This window comes from Punctularia strigosozonata, assembly GCF_000264995.1.
Source record: "Punctularia strigosozonata HHB-11173 SS5 unplaced genomic scaffold PUNSTscaffold_1, whole genome shotgun sequence".
NCBI classification, from domain to species: domain Eukaryota; kingdom Fungi; phylum Basidiomycota; class Agaricomycetes; order Corticiales; family Punctulariaceae; genus Punctularia; species Punctularia strigosozonata.
The window spans coordinates 702,507-718,371 of NW_006767433.1; the positions used below are offsets into that span (position 1 = coordinate 702,507).

The window sequence follows — 15,865 nt, forward strand, 5'->3', positions numbered from 1 at the left end:
ACAAAAACGAACATCAAACATCTTTCCCCTTGAAGATCGCGAGGTCTGCAGCTGGGCGTCCGCAATGAGCTGGCTTATGCTCATGGAGCGATCGCGTACGACATCCGCTGATATCAGAGCCGTTATCATAAGTACCGACGTCCTGACATTACTGTAGCCCAGGCCGAACCAAACCCGTCAATCTTAATTCTGAGCATACGACTCCACCGCGGCTTCCAGTCCGTCAGAGGACAATGCAAGACTTTCCGTGCGTTCGCCCATAATCTGCCAGCGATCGCTTTGTCAGGCACATAACCCGAAAACTGAAGAAAAAACCCCACCCGGAGGGAACCACTCACGCGGTCCGTCTCGATGCGCATAACCTCCACAAACGCCTCAACGACCCTATTCTCGGGATCGGCGGACGGCAACGCGCCTCGCACGAAGTAGGACGACGCGGAGGCGCCCATCGCGTCCCGCAACGTGATCAAGCTCGAGGAGGCCGGCACGGGCGGTGTGACCGGCCCGAACACGGCGCTGTTGGGCGTCGTCGAACCGGGCGTGGGCGACGCGCGGCTGGTGAACGCGAGGACGTTCATGATCCGCCGCCAGTGGCCGGCGCTGCCCGGGGTCAGAGGCGTGGGCGGGAAGGCGGCGTCGAGCGGAGAGAGGAGAGAGGGCTCGGGCGGGGTGCCGTCGACGGGGCCTACCGAAAGCGTGGACGACGTCGATACGTAGCGGGAACGATCCGAGGCTCTGCAGCGCATGGACGGCGGCGCGTCCGTGGACGATCGAGACAGCTTGAGAGGCGCTGGCCGAGGGGCGCGGATCTTCCTCTGCTCGCCGTTATGCATGGTCTGTTGGGTAGGACGTATAGTCTGGTGGGGATGGTCTGCGCAGGGCTTGAACCTTGACGGTCCGCGAGTCCATCTTTCGGCGTCGGTCCTTGATGTACACCTGTCAAGTTGCTTGTCAGGATAGTGGCGGTGAAAACTTCCATGATCAACCAAGTTGCCGTGAAATGGTAGTATTTTTTGACATGACACATTGTACACAGGAGAAGCCGGGGAAGGCGACCAGCGCGAGCGGAGCATCGATCTCGCAAAATACCAGACGTTCGAGCAAGTTCCGGACAGAGAACAGATATGAGGGTTCCATGGGTTATATATTCGATATGCAAGAAGATCTGCTTGTGAAACCATCCTGCACACGATCGGTCAGTTTCAGCGAAGTGCGGTCGAAGCCGCGGTACTGACGCGTCCAACAAAGGCTTTCAAAGATGTTTCGAGGCATCGCCGACCACTTTCTTGTTTCGATATGTGTTGCGACCGATTCCAGCGAACCACGCAAGTCTGTATTCACAGGCGGGGTGAGCTCCGTGAACGCGTCCCGGACGACATGCATCACGGACCTCGATCCCAACAAAAATATGACGAAGGTGATGTTGCCGTGCGTCATGGGGTTCCAAGCAAGGATATTCCATTTCAGGTCAGACGGCAGGGCGACGAACGTAGCCACGATGCTGCGGTCCATTCAGTACGTCCAATGCATCCTGGAATGGGCACATAAGGGTATCGGCTTACTGCGTGAACTTGGTTATGATGAGAACTTTGAATGAGGGACGATCTCGGCGCTCACATCAGCTATGGCCATGGCGGCAAAGCTTGCTCCCAGGATCCGTTCCTGAGCGGCCGGGTCTCGAGGTAGAGCATCGCGCACAGCACGGAACACGAAGGAAGAGAGTAATCCAAGCAAGAGATAGCCTAGAGCAGCAAATCGTTTCAGCATCTATCCGGACGATTCATATACGGGGACGTGGCCCATGGCGAGCCGGACCGATGGGATATAATCGTGCTCGTCCGCAGAATACGGAGGTCACGGTATGCCGTGTCATCACCGATAGGATTTGCACGTACAATTCCCAAGTTGCCATATCGCCATCGTAGAACGTTGATCCAGAAATCCAGCCGGAGGCGTCTCCGTGCCCGCAGGCGACGGTATGAGTTCGTGGTGGAACCACGTAGCGCCTGGGAAGTACCAAGCCATGAACGCTGGTAGTATAGTAGACGCCGGCTCGACGTGGAGGAACAAGGTGTTGTAAAAGCCAGGTAATGCAAGAAATTCAGGCATAGTTGCGAGTGGGGTCCAAGCTACAATCGTGGTGGTCGGATGTGAGAGCACGTCTTGTGCCACGATCCCACCGCGACGCGTCGTGCTAATTATAGCTCTTGCCCCGCTACAACAGGAGCGCGCTGAATGTAATCATCCCCCAGTACAAGCACGATACAAGCCCTACCATTGAATTTACATGTCATCGACACTGGCGCCAGCTCGTCAGGTTGGGCTGGACAGCCCCGGGTCTTCCATCTTCGACTTGCCCTCCACTGCGAACCCCCGCCCCTCCAGCTCGCGTGCGCAAGGCGTGAATACCGAAATCCCCGATTCCGATGATATATCGGAGCCGAGCTTCCTCGTCGTGTCGGGCGGGACTGGCTGCAACGCGATATGCTCTGCGTTTGGACAGAATGCCTGCTACGTCCTCCCCGTTTCTGACGACGGAGGCTCTTCGAGCGAGATCATTCGTGTCATAGGCGGTCCTTCGATCGGTGCGTGAGGTGTTCGCTGTGCGTTTTCCGTGACATCTAATCAACCGACTTCGCTCACGTAGGCGACATCCGGTCTCGGCTGGTCAGGTTGATTCCACCTGCCCCACCTGGATCGTCGCTGGACGCAATTAGGGGCTTACTCGAACACAGGCTCTCCGCCGACGAGCATGAAGCAAGGCAGAGGTGGAGAGAAATCGTAGAAGGGCACAGCGACCTGTGGTCTGGAATTCCTAACGACCGTAAGGAAACAATAAGAGGTAAGGGTGCTACTCTCCGACGCTATCAAGCATGACATCGGAGCTGTTGGCAGGCTTCCTCGTGTATTTCGAATCAGAGCTACTTCGGCGAGCACACAAAAGCTTCTCATTCCTGAATGGAAGGTCCGTCATGGGCGTTCAGAGGTAGTTCAGATGCTGAGACCGCTGACGTTCTTGCTCTTCTTATGTAGCGTTGGCAACTTCTTCATCGCGGCGACTACTTCCTTCTTCAGGTCTCTCCCTTCAGCCATCTTTCTCTTCTCGAGCATCACCCAGAGTCAGGCGAGCCTCATGTTTTTTTATTGGTGTTGGTTGCTGAACTGTGTACTTTCAAGGCCAATATTCTGCCCGTGATAGTGACTAATCACACAGTGACTATAGCCGCTGAGCTCGTACGTCGCCATCGCATTGAGACTCGGCGGTCCTACTTCATGCTATACCCTAGGAAGATCAAACCCACCTGATTGGTCAGTGCGAAATATCGCACCCGGTTCGACGCCCTCCTTCCATCAACGTTACCAACACGGACGATACATCGGGAGATGACGACGCCAGCGACACGGACTCGGTGGCGAGCAAAGATACGGAAGACGGCATCTCCGCTCGCACCGGGTCAAGGGCGAACATCAACTTCCAGCAAAGCTCTAAGGAAGAGTACATCCCGCTCAGTGCTCGGATAAGCCGTGAGCAATGAGCCCCGTATCACGACCAAGCATATCATGACATGGCACCTAGGGATCTACTACATTAACGCCTACGGGCAGGAGATCCATCCATCGCCCAACCCGGACTTTCTTTCAGTCATCCGGTCCAGGGACGTTCTCGTCTACTCCTGCGGGTCACTATGGACGAGGTAAGAGTCATCATCTGATATCACGGTCTCGGTCGCTGTGCCAACGCTCCCTTCCAGTATCATGCCCTGCCTCGCGCTTCGCGGCGTGGGGGAAGCCATCGCCAAATCCCAGTCTCTCAAAGCCAAGGTTCTGCTGCGTCGGTCACGAGCCTCTACGTGAACGTGAGCTGCTTCCTGATCGCCGGCCCACAGTGAACGCTCAGAACGACCGCGAGACCGAGGATTACTCCGCAGCGGATTATATCGAGTACGCCGCCTGAATACGCGGTAGCACCTCTGACCATCGATATCTTGCCTACAGCGCGATCGTCACGACGCTCTGCGCGCGGTACCGCCCGCGCAACGACGGCAAGTCGGGCGCCACCTCCCAATTCGCGGCCATGGCGGACTACCCTACGTCCGCGTTCGTCACCCATCTTGTATATCTCGAAGAATCTAGCGTTCAAGTGGACGTGGATACGGTCACGGTAAGGCAAACGTTACATCTGTCTTGGTACGGTCGGTGATACTGCGCACAGATGATGGGCGTGAAGTGCGTCGCGGTGAGCGGCAATAATGGAAAGTTTGACGCCGCTTCGACTCGGGAGGGATTGGATCGTATTCTAGCCGAGTGCTAATCGCCGGACACGATCTACGTAGGACTGTCCAGGACACGAAGCCAAGGAATAACATACATCGCTCATAGATAAACACAATGGACTATATTAGATGTACTGTATATCAGCTAAATGGGGAATTCACGCTTTCATGAACTGTGCAGACGTGGACATGAGCGATTTTGTCCACTACGGTGGGAGAACCTAAACCCTCACATTCGTTGCCTCCTTTTCAGATACCGACGATCGCCCGCCATGCTGTTTCGCCTCCTTGTCGCTGATTAAGCTGAGTTCTCGACCTTCCTCTGCCACGCTACTCCAGAACTCGCGGTTTCCTGGCGACTGCGATATGCACTGGTCCTTGAGATTCCTAAGGAACCTGAACGGAACCATCAGTCATGTCATTTAGAAGTTCAATGCATGAAAGGGAGACGCACTGGTTCCATGCGTCGATTTCATCCTCCTGGAAAGCACCATAAGGTTAGTAAACATCTTCCTCGAGTACACCAAGAGATATATCAGGTGACGCACCTTCAAACACGTATCCCTCATAGCGCGCATGCAATCCACCATCTCCATCCGCCTCCTGCCCGAGAACGGCCGCATCACGATCTCCATAATCACCGCCGCGAGATCCTCGACAGCCTTCGTCACCACGTCCCCGCGCGCAATATTCTTCTTGAAGTCCTCCAGCGGGTACGTCATGCCGACGATGCGACCCGGCTCGAGCCCAGGGTCGACGTCCGCTTGCGACTCCGCGCCGGGGTCGACGTCCATCCGCGCCCCGTCTTCCGCGGGCGGCGTAGGAGGCGGGCGTCCATGCGCCGCGTTCCGCTTCGACACGGGTTTCCCGACCTTCGACTCCGTCTGCGGCTTCGCCGCGTCCAGCAGGAGCGCCTCCTCTTCCGACTCGGACTCCGTCTCGCTGTCCGCCGCCTTGCGCTTCGGCCGCCGCTGCGACCGCTCCCGCTCCGTTTCCGCGAGTTCCTGCGTCTGCTGAACCTGCGACTGCGACTGCGTGCGCCCGTTCGGGCCCGCGAACTTGTCAAGGAGGAGCACGTCCTCGTCCTCATCCCGCGCGCGTCGGTGTCCATCTTGCCGGCCCTTCGCAACCCTCTTCGGAACTGCGCGGTTAAATCTCGTCAGCAATTACGCTTCCTCCCTCGACAGAGCAGCAGGCTATTGATGACGCTGAAGCTCACCCTCGCGAACTTTGAAGGCGGCCTTGGCGTGCTCGATCGCCGGCGCGGCGCGCTTGAGCACCTTCTTCGGCGGCTCGAAATACTTCAACAACTCAGGATGGGGCGGCGGAAGCGGATTGGAATTCAGGTCTTGCGCGACAGCGGAGTGGAAGAGCGCTTGCTTCGTGCGGTGGATCGCGGGGTTATACGATAGGCGGGTGTCGTACCATGGATAGCGATTACTGTGTCGTATACGGCAGTGTGGGAGAGGGCAGCAGAAATGATCAGTTTGAAGTTGAGGACGTGTCATCAAAGAAAAGCATACCCTTCTTCATCTTTCTCGCCCGCTTCCATCAGGTCCATGGCATCGACGAAGGCATCCATCGCGTCCTGCTGCTCGGGCGTCGGGAGATACGCGTGCTCCTCCACCACCTCGCCGTTCTTGTTGATCAGCGTATCAAGTGAGGCGAACGTATACTTCCGCACGTCATCCGCAAAAGGCATCTACGAGAGCCATATAAATTCCTTCTCTGTATCCCTTAACTGACAATAAAAGACGCGAACTCACCTGGACCCAGAGCAGACAATCGATCTTTTCAAACACGCTCGGTGCGAGCACACCCATCTTGGGGTCCATGCCGTCGCGACTCACCCAGCGAGCGATCGCCATGACGCCCTTCTCTTCCATCGCCTGAGCGATGCTCGAGAGTGCGATCTGCTGAGCGGGAACGGCCGGGTCCGCCCAGACATAGTACACCTCGCCCATCGCGAGTTCGCGTCGAAACTAGATCGCATTGTTTAACATCACACATTAGTCACAGGAGCGACAACGCACGTTCTTGGCCTTGAAGAAGCCGCAGATGTCGATTCCCTTCCGTGTCTCCAGCCTGGGGAACGCGCCTTCGGGGCATGGCACGTACGTCGCGCCGTACTTGAACCCGCGCACGAGGTCCTCCTTCTCCACCTTCGCACCGTCCCCGTTCTCGCCGTCCTTCGCACTCTCGTCGTCGGTGTGGTCCCCACCGTCCTCGCCGTCCTCATCCTTCTGATTCCCGACGTAGTACTCCGTGCGCGCCGCGAGCTGTGTCCACGCCACCTTCTCGCCCACTTCTTCCCCGCCGTCCCGATCTCCATCCTCGTCTACATCCATCCCATCGCGCCGTTTACGCACGGGGGCGAACCGCTTCCAGCCCTTCGGCCGCGCGAGCGCCGTGCACTTGCTCGTGCGCACCACCAGCTCGAGCGCTTCCTCCGGACGCGCGTCAACGTCTCCCAGGCGCAGCATCGTGCTCGTCAATGCCGACTTGGTTTCCTTGATGTCCGGTCGAGTGATCTCGCGCAGCGCGAGGGCGCAGGTACCGACGATGCCGTGCTCGAGCTCGGCGACGAAAGAGCGGTAGAACTGCTCGTTGGCGGCCTTGGTGCGTGACTTTCCTTCCTCGTGGAAGGGCAGGTCATCGTCGTCGAAGTCAATACCACTATTTCTCAAATTTAAGCGTCTTGCCTGTACTCAGAAAAGGAAGGCCGGGATAGAGGATTGTGTGGCGTTTGTGGGAGACGTACACGATGGTGAGGCTGACGCCGATGTCGTTCATCTTTCGCACCGTGGCCTCCCAGTCCTCAATCTCCATAGGGCTCTCGCCATCGGTGAGCAGGACAATTTTACGCGTCCAGGTTTTCTTCTTCCCGAGGTACTGCGCCTGCGCCTCGAGGCCCACTATGAGGGCGTCGATAGGATCCCCGGAGACCTCGCTTGGTTGTAGTTTAGACAGTTTAGCGAGCGTTCCTGCATTCGGTTGTGAAATGGGGATATACTCCGAAACGTGCTCGTATCCGCTCTTCATCTGGTCGTGCACCAGGTTGTGCGTTTCTTCGGTACCGAAGAGGATGACGCCGCATTGCTCGGTCTTGCGGCCGTGGAATATCATCTCTTGAATCTTGAGTTTGACAAACTGCAGTCCCCACTCGAGGTTGGTAACCTCCGTCGTGCGGCGCTCGCCCTTGGGCCCGGGTGGAAGCTCGACCTCGCGAAGCTTGCCCATGGACGGCGAGATGTCCACGAGGAACATCGTGACTGTGTACTGTTCATTATGCGCGCATTCAGAGCCATTCCTTCGTATCACGGTGAGTTGTGCGCACCCCAGCCCTTTCGGCAGGCATCGTGGACGGAGGTGGTTAGGGGCAAAGTCGCGTCGGGAGTCAAATGGGGCGCGGCGACAACGGCTCCGACGCGCCACGGTCACGGGATGGCGGCGATGGCCGACTCGGCTACGGCCGACGAACTCGCCAAGTCGTGAACGACCATAACGATGAGCGGCGACGACGACGACAATTCCAAGATTGCAGTAACTATATGATGTCTATAATCTCTTTGGAATATTTGACATGATAGCCAACCATCTCTGCTGGATCCTCCCTTACGGACGAACAGGCCAGTCTTCATGGGCTTACTGCGATGCTCATTTACAACGCCCACCTGGGCTCCCCTCTATGAGCCCTCACCATTGAGCCGACTCCGGTACTCCTCCGCTCAGATGAAAAGGCTGGTAGCGATTTTCTACAGGACGACACACCTATGTCCACTCAAGGCGTCGGGGAATGTCGCTTTAGTCTTTCAGCACTGGAGGAGATCGCATGCGAGACGGGACGACCTGCCCTTCACGCGTCCCGGCATGCGGAATAAATCAGCACCTGCCTTTTGTGGTCACCCCGAGCGCGGGACGGGCCGATCGTGCTCTTCTGGGCCCCCATCTACCTCCTATGCGGATTAACCTCCAGAGGATCACCCTCGATACGATGTTTTAAACCGGGCTAGGACGCGTCCAACTCTCTCCAGACGTTGCCTCCTACCATCGCGACCTCTAATCTCTCGACGCCCTCACGCTCGACTCACACTCGCTATAACCCACCTACCCACTGTCATTCACACATCACCACACGATGTTTACGTTCATCGACGCCATCCTGACCTTCCTGGCCCTTTTCCTCCGGACGCTACTCTGCCTTCCGATCTGCGCGGAGGCGGACGAAGAATCCCTGATCGGCACTTTTGTCGCCATCGACCTCCCGGCATACTTCCGGGTCTTCACCACCAACGGCACGAAAGACAACAGTGCCTACAGCGCACGGCGTTCCGCTCCTGCGGATAAGCTTACCGCGAAGTACCCTACCATGGTAGGCACGGGCCAGTCTTCTTTCCAGCATGGCAGCTCACCTAAGACGTCACGACGACCACAGGCCCAGCTCAAGCTGAACTTCGCCGATGCCTTCGAGCGCCCCTCCATGGATCAGTTCAAATACAACTTCGAGGACGTTTACGCCCACCCCTCCATGGCCGAGTTCAAACTCAACTTTGAAGACGCCTACTCTGCTTCTCGCCCAAGGCAGGGGGCCCACCCCACTCCTTCCCGCATGCCCATTGCTCCCGCGCCATTGCCCCACCTCAGGCTCGCCCTCATTCGCGTTGACTACGGCCTCACGCCCACACCTCCCCTTCACATTATGCGGAAGAAGACCAAGCGCCTCGCGCTGCAGAACATCTCCAACGTCTGTGCCGCGCCCGAGAAACGCGGTACGCCTCGCCGCTCGACGGATTGGGGGAAGGCGCCTCCTGCTCTCACTCCCGCTCCTGCCTTTACGACCTCGTGGCTGGATGAAGACGAGCTTCCCCGCTCTATGAACGATTTCAACAACCTCCTCGCATCTCAACTTGCGTCGCTCAACTTCTCTATGGACTAGGGCGCTCTTCGATGCGCACCGCACGGTCACAAAGCTTCGGATCCCCCCAAGTGCTTTCGATGGACGAAGAATCGGATATGCATGGTGGATAGAGTCCCGACTCTAGGAATAACACTTCGTTTTGGATACTGTACGGTTTCCTCATCCGGGATCCTCATCCTTGGACTGGTAAATATCTCACCCCTGTATCTCCCAACCCGGTCTCAACATTACTGTAACACATGCCCACGAACTGTAGCGTAGCAAACCCAGAGAAATCGCACCATCCATCCCTGGTGATACCCATATGAACGCAAATGAAAGCGGAACTCTAGCTCGGCTATAGAAAGTCAATGTGATATCCATGCACTCCTGATACGCATCTTGCAAGGACAACGTTATTATAATATCGCGGCGTCGAGCTCGAGCGCTCGGAGAATGCCGAAAGTCCCCGTCGCTCCCGATGAAGCAAGTGTTTCTCGGGGTATACGAGTAGTCTCGTTACCAGCCTGCCTGAATCCAACGAGGCGTGCGAATGTTGGGCGCGTGTAATCTGTACAGATAGTCGACGAGGGCCTCACTCTGCGAAGCTTGCCCGAACGACGATCAGATGTCCAGCGTCTCAAGAATTGGTGCATATGCGTGGAACTGCTGCAGGACGTCGAGAATAAGGGTTTGCGATGCTTCAATGAGGAGGCCGGAGATGCGAGAAGAGTGTCGGAAAACGAGCGCTCGGAGAGCTTCCTCTTCTCCCACACGGTACGGATCAAGGTTCCAAGAATGATGAACGATACGTAGATGAGGATTCGGGAAGCGCTCGCTCAGCGCGTATGCCAGCTTAGAGGAGCATGTCTTCAGCTTGGTCCACAGTTTCGGAGTGTCTAGCGCAGTTCGTCGCCAAAGCGCACAGACCTGGGCCAAGGCCGGAGCCCACTCTGACCATCCCCAATCGGAGAGCTTGCCCACTTTTTGCGCTTCAACCATGATGCTTGACAAAATCTCGCGTGGAAGGCGATGTATTGGTAGCGATGCGTTATGTTGCAGGCGCAGATCGAAGAGAGCCTTCTGGATGCGTTCGGCGTCGCGTTCGAGCTGCTTATACTGCCGCGAGCGTTCGGGCGAGAACACGGATAGCAAATGCCGGTGCTCTTCCTTGGACGCGCGGGGTAAAGACCTGGTACACAATGGGCACCATGGTGTACTGGGCTCGTCAGACCAGGGAGATCCAGCCGGGTTCAAGTGCGGATACTCACTGAGCGTCTGACATGGCAAGACTAAGGCCTGAGGTGAGATCCGGAAACCCCGATCGACCCAAGGCGACTAAGTATAGAACTGCGACCAGCTGTCGCAGGACAAGAGGATGGTGCAAGTAGTGTTTGCGCCGTGCGGCGATGTAGTGTTCTCCGCAAAGACGCGGTTCGCGACGCGTGCGCGCACAAACACCGAAACGGTACTTACTGACACAAACAATCAATACGGGATTGCAGATTGCGGCTGGACAGGCACTGAAGTTGAAGCTCCAAAAAGGATAGCCAACAGGATCCCTCAATTCCACGGCTCTGAGAATCTCGCAACCGTGCGCAGCCACTCAAGCCCATGAAGTGGCGAGCCACTCGAAGAAGTAGCTTCCGAAAACACTGTTACAGAACGATAATATACAAGAAGACAAGGCAGGAACAACAAAACAACGAACCAACGTAACGGTCTACTCATCATCCGAAGGCGTCAAATACTCATCGTCACTGGGCACCGCCCGACGGGACCCGGATCTCCTGCTGGGCCCCGAAACCACTCGGTCGTCCTCTTCCATGGGCGTCGGGGCCGCGGAATATGGCGTAGGAGCCGCAGCGGGTGCGCCGACAGGGGCACCAGGCAAGCCCGAGCCCGTCATAACGCGCTCAAACGTCGCATCGAACACGCGCTCCATCTCCTCCGCATCGATATACACCCAGGATCCTTCCTGGTTGTACGTCTTCGCGTTCCGCACCATGAGTTTGAAGTCGTCCCGGTACTGGATCACGTCCCTGTAATAGTTACTCTGGGCGCGCTTTCGGAGGTGACTGAGCGCGATCGGCGTCTTGATAAGCTGGTAGTAGTCCGGGTAGTCCTGATGAGGCAACGTAAGCCGGGAGCACGCTCAGGTTGCGACACGAGCCCGCACCTTTCTATCAGGGAGCTCCTTGAACAGCTCACAGCGCCTCCGTCCAACCTCATCTTCGCAAGCCAGAACAGCCTTGTGACACTCAGCGAACGCTTTCTTCATCTTCTCCCGGACGGGAGGAGGCACCTCCTCTGCCTTTGTCTTCCGGCGTTTCTACAAGAGTACAATCAGCGGATGGGAATTACGAATGGCGGAATGCACGAACCGTGCCAGGACCCTCCTCCTCATCGCCGTTGATCGAGGGCGTGACAGACTGGGGCTTGCCGCGCTTGCGTTTTCCGCTGAGCGGTACCTCGAACTCCGGCTCCGGCACCTTTGGTTTGTTCTTGCGACCCTTGGGACGCCCACGAGGAGCCGGGCTCGGCGCAGGCGGCGGAGATCCCACCTCGACCTGCGCCTTGCGATTACGTTCGATGAGCTCATCCAAGTCCACACCTTCCTCGAGCGCCTGGGCATGACCATCAATATACAGCCTTTGATCCGCAAAGATTCGAATGCCTTACCATTGCCCACTGCTCGTCGCTCAGCCCGTCGTTGTAGTTGACGACAGTCCGCTTGCGCCCGCCGCGGCCTTCCATCTCCTCTTCGATCTCCTTCGCCTCGAACGGCGCGTCAGTCTGGTAGCATTCCGGGAGCTCCTCGAGTGTGATGAGACCCGGCGGCGGCTTGCCGCGGTGGCCGGCCGCGCGCCACGCCTCGGCGGCCTCCCGCTCGCGTTTGATGTCCATGTCCCGGAAGATGATCGTCTCGTCATCGGTACGAGCTATGATCTCGTTGATTTCGTCGTCGTTCATGTCGCCCGCCTCCTCATTCTCTTCCTCCTGATCGGCTTCGAGAATGGATCGCTGGAGAAGTCGTTTCAGCGTTTGTTAAGCCCATGAGCGGAAAATGGGAGACGAACCAAAAACTCTTCCTGCTCTTCCTGCGTCGACTTGTTATCGAAGCGACCGGCTTGGATAACCTTGTCGTCGATGTCGAGCTTGTACCGCGCGCGCGCGTACATGGCCTCCTCCACGCTCTTCTCCGTGATGAACCGGAGGATGCGAACCGCCTTCGTCTGCCCAATCCGATGCGCACGATCCTGCGCCTGCAGATCCGCATGCGGATTCCAGTCCGAATCGAAGATGATGACGGTGTCCGCGCTCTGGAGGTTGAGCCCGAGACCACCGGCGCGGGTGGAGAGGATGAAGACCAGGTATTCCGAATTCGGCGCGTTGAACTTGGCGACGTGGCCCGCGCGCTCCTCGGTCTTGGTACCACCATCGAGACGGAGATGTTTCCAGCCCATGTAGCGCAAGAAGTCCTCCATGATGTCCATCACCTTTGTCATCTGGAAGAAGATAAGGACGCGATGTCCCGTCGCGAAGAGCTTGGGTAAGATGCGCGCGAGGAGCTCGATCTTGCCCGAAGTGCGGATAAGCGAATCGTTGATCTGGCCGGTCGGGTTGAGCTTGTCCTCAACAGACTCGAACAGGAAAGGATGCTGGCAGATCTTGCGGAGCTGCATAAGCTCGTTGCTGAGACCCTTCACACCACCGCCTTTGCTGTAGCATGATGTGAGCAGGTTGCAAATGGGACAAAGAATTGGCGCGTGACTTACCCCTTCGCGTCGTTCCCGTCCGCGATCATCTTGTACTTCTTCATCTGCTTGTACAGCTGGCTCTGGAGCGCGCTCATCTTCACCTTGATCACCTTCTCCACCTTGTCCGGCAGCTCGCTCTCCACGTCCTTCTTCAGTCGACGCAGCAAGAACGGCCGTAACACCTTATGCAGGCGACGAATGATGAGCAGCGCCTCTTCTTCGTTCAGCTCGATCTTGTCGCCCGTGCCTGAGTTGGCGAACGGCGTGTTGAACCATTCGTCGAACGACTTGACCGAGTTGAAGACTTTGGGCAAGACGAAGTTGAGCAAGGCCCAGAGCTCGGGAAGGTTATTCTGAAGCGGAGTGCCGGTCAAGATGAGGCGGTAGCGCGAGTGGTAGTACGTCGTGAGCGTGACGGCAAGCTTGCTCTGCGTGTTCTTCATCCGGTGGCCCTCGTCGATGATCATGTGCACCCACTTGATCTTGCTAAGTATCGGCCTATCCTTGATGATGTACTCGTACGTCGTCAGCAGCACTTGGAATTGACCCATCCGAATCTCGTTCTGCAGCGCGCGCCGCTGCGCGGGATTGCCCTTGTAGCTGATCATCTTCACGCTAGGCGCCCACTTGGCGAACTCGCCCGACCAGTTGGTCATCGTCGAAAGCGGGACGATGACGAGGTACGGTCCGCGCTGCTTCTTGACCTCGATGAGGAAGGTGATGAGGGAAATCGTCTGGATCGTCTTGCCGAGACCCTATTCAAGAATCGATCAGACAATGTTCTTCGAACAAGCAAGCATGGATCTATCTCACCATCTCGTCGGCCAGGATACCGTTGAGCTTGTTGTTGTACAAGCTGACCATCCACTGCAGACCCTTGATCTGGTACTCCTTCAAGGTTCCACCCACAAGTATACTCGGCTGCTGCGTAACCTTCTCCTTGATCCGATGCGCGACCGCGTAGTAATCAATCTTCTTCCCCTCGCCCGCAGACGGCTCATCGTACTCGGCCACCTGCGCGCCAAACGTAGCCTCGTTCGTGCCCTCCGCATCGAGCCCGTCTCCGGCGTACGCGGGCACGCCGCCCTCCGCCTGCTGCGCCATAACCGCCTGCGCCAAGCTGTCGAGGTACGAGTCCGTCTGCTTGAGCAAGTGCGTAATCCGGTGGTCCTTGGCGGTGTCGATAAGCTTCATGTACGCCTCCTCGTCGTCCGCCTTGAGCGCCTTCAAACGCTCCTTGCTGATCCGCTCGATCCGCTTCTGCTCCTCCTTCTCCGCGTGCGCGTGGAAGGCCTGCACGGCGCGCCCGAGGCGCACCGCCCTGTCCTGCGCCGCCCGCCCTGCCGCGAGCACCTCCCGTCCATGCGCGCAGATCACGCCGAGCTGCGCGACGTGCTTCTGCTTCACGCGCCGCTCGCGGTCGAGCCTTTGTCGGCGCTCAGCCTGCTCGGTGGTACGCACGTCGCGGGCCGTTGGCCGGCGCGCGCGCCGGAACTCGGCGCGATCGAGCGGGAGGAGCGTACCGTGCGCGAGGCGCGCGGCGACGAGGGCGCGCAGCTCGCGCTGTTTGTCGAGCACGCGCAGCCCCTTGAGTTCGATCGTGGCGCGGAGCTTGCCGTGCGCGCTCGCGGAGGGGAAGACGAGCGCGGAGAGGCCGGCGTCCTTGGCGTTCTCCTTGTTGTTCTGGGCGTCGTCCGGGACGGGCTCGAGTCCGCCGTCGCCCATGGTCGAGGGCAGCCCCTCGAGCTCGTCGATGCGTTGCTGGATGCGCGCGTCGATGAACCGGTTGCGCTCGGCGAGGAGCTGGTGCGGATCAAGACCGTGAGGCATGATGCTCGGTACAAGCAGGCGCTGCATACGCGTCGCGAACTGGGCGGGGTCCATGCCCGCGGGGAGGGTGAGGTGCGTGAAGGGGTGAACGTAGGCGTTGTAGGGGTAGATGCCGCTGTCGACCTTGTCTTCCAAGAAGGGGCCCTTCGGGAGCGTCGACGGGTCGACGTCGATCTGGGGCTCGGCGACATCTTCGGTTTTGACCTCGGGTGCGGGGGTGGCAGAGGGTAACCGGGGCGTAGAGGAGGAAGCCTTGTGCAGCTTCGCGGCCGCGTCGACGATCTTGTCCGACAATGCATGGGGCTGGGACTGGCGCTCCAGCTCAGCGATGCCTCTCGGTCCGTGGATCGCGACCTGGTACTCGGGTGGAACTGGAAGGCCCTTGGATACAAATTTGAACGCTTGGATCTGCGCGCGAAGGGTGTTCATCTGATCGGGCGTGAAGGAGACGGGCGTGGCGGGTGAGGGCGCGATAGGGGCGGAGACGCCGTCGGCGCCGTTCAGTGCCCCAAGAAGAGGGTTGGCAGCACCGTTAGGAAGCGGGGTGCCGTTGGGGAGGGCAGCATGCCCGTTGGGAACAGCGTGCGCGGCGGCTGCGGCATCTAAGAACAAAGAAGCACAAGGTGGGGAATCATAGGTCAACCTCACAGATGTACAATGAGCCTAGAAATGTGAAAACATACTCTGAGCCTGGGCGTTGTGCACGGTAGTAAGGAATTTGACTATCTTGTCGAGCTCGGGGGAGGTCTCAGGCGTGTATCCCCGCGCTTTGAGCTGTTGTGCGCGCTGTAGAATGCCATGTGAGAGTTGAGTTCAAAGACCGAAAGGAAAACGGAAGGGAGAGACGCACGGTTACAAGAGACTGAAAGCGCTCTCTGGTTATCATCGGCTGTTGCTGCTGCTGTGCGGGGCGAAAGGACGGCGCCTGCTGGGGCTGCGGTGGGCCCTGGCCTTGAAGGGTCGCCATCGTTGTGGGCGGCGTTGGGCGTGTATTGGACGTTGTGCGTGTCGGTGCTCCGCCACCCGACTCGCGCTCGGCTTGGCTTCACTTCGCGGTCGGTTGTCGCGTCGGTCTCGTGCTGTGAGAGAACAGGGTGAGTCGA

General features: G+C 58.1%; 7 protein-coding genes across 7 annotated transcripts; 2 read left to right on the forward strand and 5 right to left on the reverse strand.

Annotated features, from left to right (window-relative positions):
• Positions 1-183: 183 nt before the first annotated feature.
• PUNSTDRAFT_40948 (uncharacterized protein) lies at positions 184-833 on the reverse strand (the record flags this gene model as incomplete). Its single annotated transcript, XM_007378174.1, has 2 exons — positions 184-264; positions 339-833. The coding sequence occupies 2 exons, from the start codon at positions 831-833 to the stop codon at positions 184-186; spliced, it is 576 nt and encodes a 191-aa protein (XP_007378236.1).
• On the reverse strand, positions 819-2,109 carry PUNSTDRAFT_78809 (uncharacterized protein; the record flags this gene model as incomplete). The annotated part of the gene is made up of 6 exons (XM_007378175.1): positions 819-1,182; positions 1,236-1,331; positions 1,391-1,501; positions 1,563-1,570; positions 1,618-1,742; positions 1,896-2,109. The coding sequence occupies 5 exons, from the start codon at positions 2,107-2,109 to the stop codon at positions 1,253-1,255; spliced, it is 537 nt and encodes a 178-aa protein (XP_007378237.1). The 3' UTR covers positions 819-1,182; positions 1,236-1,252.
• Positions 2,110-2,287: 178 nt separating this feature from the next.
• PUNSTDRAFT_123406 (UPF0052-domain-containing protein) lies at positions 2,288-3,235 on the forward strand (the record flags this gene model as incomplete). Its single annotated transcript, XM_007378176.1, has 5 exons — positions 2,288-2,585; positions 2,648-2,842; positions 2,896-2,965; positions 3,034-3,124; positions 3,178-3,235. Coding segments are annotated over 5 exons (711 nt in total), but the record flags the coding sequence as incomplete, so codon positions are not given.
• Positions 3,236-4,030: 795 nt separating this feature from the next.
• PUNSTDRAFT_78817 (ku80-like protein) lies at positions 4,031-7,632 on the reverse strand (the record flags this gene model as incomplete). Its single annotated transcript, XM_007378177.1, has 11 exons — positions 4,031-4,162; positions 4,214-4,447; positions 4,508-4,670; positions 4,729-4,754; positions 4,823-5,415; positions 5,494-5,714; positions 5,798-5,976; positions 6,041-6,256; positions 6,308-6,950; positions 7,036-7,553; positions 7,612-7,632. 10 exons carry the CDS (start codon positions 7,630-7,632, stop codon positions 4,433-4,435), a joined length of 2,595 nt encoding a protein of 864 aa, XP_007378239.1. The 3' UTR covers positions 4,031-4,162; positions 4,214-4,432.
• A 780-nt stretch (positions 7,633-8,412) lies between these two features.
• Positions 8,413-9,302, forward strand: PUNSTDRAFT_129010 (uncharacterized protein; the record flags this gene model as incomplete). Its single annotated transcript, XM_007378178.1, has 3 exons — positions 8,413-8,646; positions 8,710-9,185; positions 9,245-9,302. The coding sequence occupies 3 exons, from the start codon at positions 8,413-8,415 to the stop codon at positions 9,300-9,302; spliced, it is 768 nt and encodes a 255-aa protein (XP_007378240.1).
• Positions 9,303-9,795: 493 nt separating this feature from the next.
• Positions 9,796-10,456, reverse strand: PUNSTDRAFT_129011 (uncharacterized protein; the record flags this gene model as incomplete). The annotated part of the gene is made up of 2 exons (XM_007378179.1): positions 9,796-10,363; positions 10,443-10,456. 2 exons carry the CDS (start codon positions 10,454-10,456, stop codon positions 9,796-9,798), a joined length of 582 nt encoding a protein of 193 aa, XP_007378241.1.
• Positions 10,457-10,787: 331 nt separating this feature from the next.
• On the reverse strand, positions 10,788-15,831 carry PUNSTDRAFT_78819 (uncharacterized protein). The gene is made up of 9 exons (XM_007378180.1): positions 15,613-15,831; positions 15,446-15,548; positions 13,746-15,364; positions 12,951-13,687; positions 12,252-12,894; positions 11,854-12,195; positions 11,556-11,798; positions 11,351-11,503; positions 10,788-11,296 (listed from the first exon to the last, which is right to left on the reverse strand). The coding sequence occupies exons 1-9, from the start codon at positions 15,727-15,729 to the stop codon at positions 10,895-10,897; spliced, it is 4,359 nt and encodes a 1,452-aa protein (XP_007378242.1). The 5' UTR covers positions 15,730-15,831; the 3' UTR covers positions 10,788-10,894.
• Positions 15,832-15,865: the final 34 nt, after the last annotated feature.

Excerpts from the sequence above, each read along its gene's own strand:
- PUNSTDRAFT_78819 (XM_007378180.1), bottom strand. The coding sequence starts at position 15,729 with ATGGCGACCCTTCAAGGCCAGGGCCCACCGCAGCCCCAGCAGGCGCCG. Across the intron at positions 15,549-15,612 it reads GCTTTCAGTCTCTTGTAACC|CGCGCACAACAGCTCAAAGC; the intron begins GTGCGTCTCTCC and ends GGCATTCTACAG. Across the intron at positions 11,799-11,853 it reads GCGACGAGCAGTGGGCAATG|GCGCTCGAGGAAGGTGTGGA; the intron begins GTAAGGCATTCG and ends GGTCATGCCCAG.